Source organism: Phyllobates terribilis, unplaced genomic scaffold (assembly GCF_046119375.1).
Source record: "Phyllobates terribilis strain yellow unplaced genomic scaffold, ASM4611937v1 Scaffold_5573__1_contigs__length_50719, whole genome shotgun sequence".
In the NCBI taxonomy this organism is placed as follows: domain Eukaryota; kingdom Metazoa; phylum Chordata; class Amphibia; order Anura; family Dendrobatidae; genus Phyllobates; species Phyllobates terribilis.
This window is the reverse complement of record NW_027368319.1, coordinates 20126-22548: the sequence shown is the minus strand read 5'-3', so window position 1 is coordinate 22548 and position 2423 is coordinate 20126. Positions and strand designations below refer to the sequence as shown.

General features: G+C 36.4%; 1 protein-coding gene across 1 annotated transcript; it reads left to right on the top strand.

Annotated features, from left to right (window-relative positions):
• Positions 1 to 209: 209 nt before the first annotated feature.
• On the top strand, positions 210 to 1128 carry LOC141250377 (uncharacterized). The gene is made up of 2 exons (XM_073669939.1): positions 210 to 432; positions 896 to 1128. The coding sequence occupies exons 1-2, from the start codon at positions 210 to 212 to the stop codon at positions 1126 to 1128; spliced, it is 456 nt and encodes a 151-aa protein (XP_073526040.1).
• The last annotated feature ends 1295 nt before the right edge of the window (positions 1129 to 2423 follow it).

Here is a 2423-nt window from a genome sequence, read left to right as displayed (position 1 = left end):
TATACAATAATGACTTGTGACGAGCCAAGGTACAACAGTTAATAAAAAAAAAATGCTACAAATAGCAATTCCCATTTTAACGGGTTCATTCATCTTATTCTTACTCGAACCTTACCAAAAGCCTACAACATCAACCAAAATAAGAAGCATAGGCAGAGGAGAGAGTCATTATCCATTCCCACAAGATAACACATTTTGAGCTCCCAACAATGGCGACTTCGGCTGCTACAGGCCTACTCTTCAGCATCCCAAATTCCGTTTGCTTCCGCAAAACGCGAACCTCAGCATTGCAGCCTCTCAAGTCCAAGGATCTTTCGTCGGAGCTAGGGTTTATCACCTCCCAATTATGTGGACTCAAAATCTCCCACCAAAATCTTTCAAAGCCCCTCTCTTCTCCGAATTCAGCACCTGCTGTCCTTCCTATTGTTGCTCGTAATTAATCTTTCTCTTTCTCTCTTATTTATTCAAATTATGCTTTTCTTCATCTGTTACAGGTTTATTGTTTTTTGTGAATGTTTTTACAGGAGGCCAAGAAATTAGGTTTCTTGTATATGTTGTTACAAATTGTCACAATTTTGACGAGTGCGTTGCAAAATCTGTGGGAGTTTCAGCTCTATTTTGTACCATACTATATCCAATTACTTGTCTGTTGTTTGATTATAGCTTCAATATGAAATTGAAGAGCTAATCTGAGATTCACTAGGCTAGAAGATTATTGTAGAACCATTGTTCCTGAATCCGGAACATGCAATTTGGGAGCTGATGAATTGCTCTGATGACACTTTTTCATACACCAGAAACAGATGAACATTAACTATTATGAGATTATGGATCCTGAACACTGTTGATATAGTAAGTATCAAGAGACTGAATGTGATTTGATTGATTATGTCAGGGAGAATCTGCCCCTTCACTGGGAAGAAATCCAACAGAGCAAATAATGTGTCATTCTCAAACAAGAAGTCAAAGAAATTGCAGTTTGTGAACCTGCAATACAAGAGGGTATGGTGGGAAGAAGGCAAACGATTTGTGAAGCTTCGTTTATCAACAAAAGCCTTGAAGACCATTGAGAAGAATGGATTGGATGCTGTTGCTAAGAAGGCTGGAATCGACCTCTCTAAGGAATGATTACATCAATGTCAGGTTATCTCCTGCAAATGCTTCAGTTACACTGTAATGTACACTTATTAGATCTTCTAATTGTATTGATGAATCTTTGCTTGTAATGAGGTTTGTAGGAGAGTCCTTTTTTGATGTTTTATGGCTATTTTTAAGTTTAATGTTTCCTCCATTGTGTTATTTGCTATAATCTACTAGTCCTCATAGTATAACTAGACCCGGCAAAACTAGTCCGAATCCGAAATCCGATCCGACGTAGTCCGACCCGAATCCGAAATTTGATCCGGAAAATTGCGGTTGAACAATCCGAACACAATCCGAAATCTGATCCGAACCGAATCCGGTCCGAAGTATGTACAATCCGAAAAAACCGAATCCGAACTAATCCGGACAAATCCGAAGTGCATGCTGATCCGAAATAATCCGATCCGAACTAAGCCGATCCGAACTAATCCGTCCGAACTAATCCGATCCGAACATAACCCGAAATGCATTTTGACCCGATTAAATCCGATCCGAAATAAATTTGATCCGGAAATCATCCGATCCAAAGTAATTCGAAGTAAAGTTGATCCAAAATTAATTTGAATAAAATGATGAAATTGTCATGAGCATTTGTTCAAAAAATACTAAAATAGATAAATGAGTAGTATTGCACATACACTTCGTTCTGATATCGTATAAAATAGAGAAAAAACATTGATCTAAATTAGTTCATTCCAAGCATCGCCACATAGACGCTTCGTCGCTCCCCTCCACTGAAAAAGGCAAAACCATAAAAAGCTAAGATGATTAGCAAATCCGACAGCTATCCAAGAAGATATGTAGAAAGCGTTAATTGTAATTAGTACATGTATACATTATGATGACTAGAAAAAAGAAAGCTAATACTATAAGCACATGAGTACATGACCAATCGAATTGCATAAACAAGGTAGATAGCAAAACCACATTGCAAAAATCAACACAAAATCTCAAGTGCATGCAGAATTCACCAAAGTTACCAATATCCATCTTCACACAAACATGTAAATTATCTCCAAAAACAAAAGCAATAAGCTTAAACAATACAACATTAATTAATAATCTCGCCAAAAATCAAATCCAACATTCATTAATAATCAAACAAAATCACCAAATTTTCCAATTATCACACACCAACCATTTCACATCTTATATCATACTCTAATCAATTCAAACGCATTACATAATAAACAAAAAAAAATACATAACGAATTTAAAAACAAAAAATTATCACACCTTAACAAGTCGCTAAGAAAGCTTAAGATCATTTGGTCGTCCAA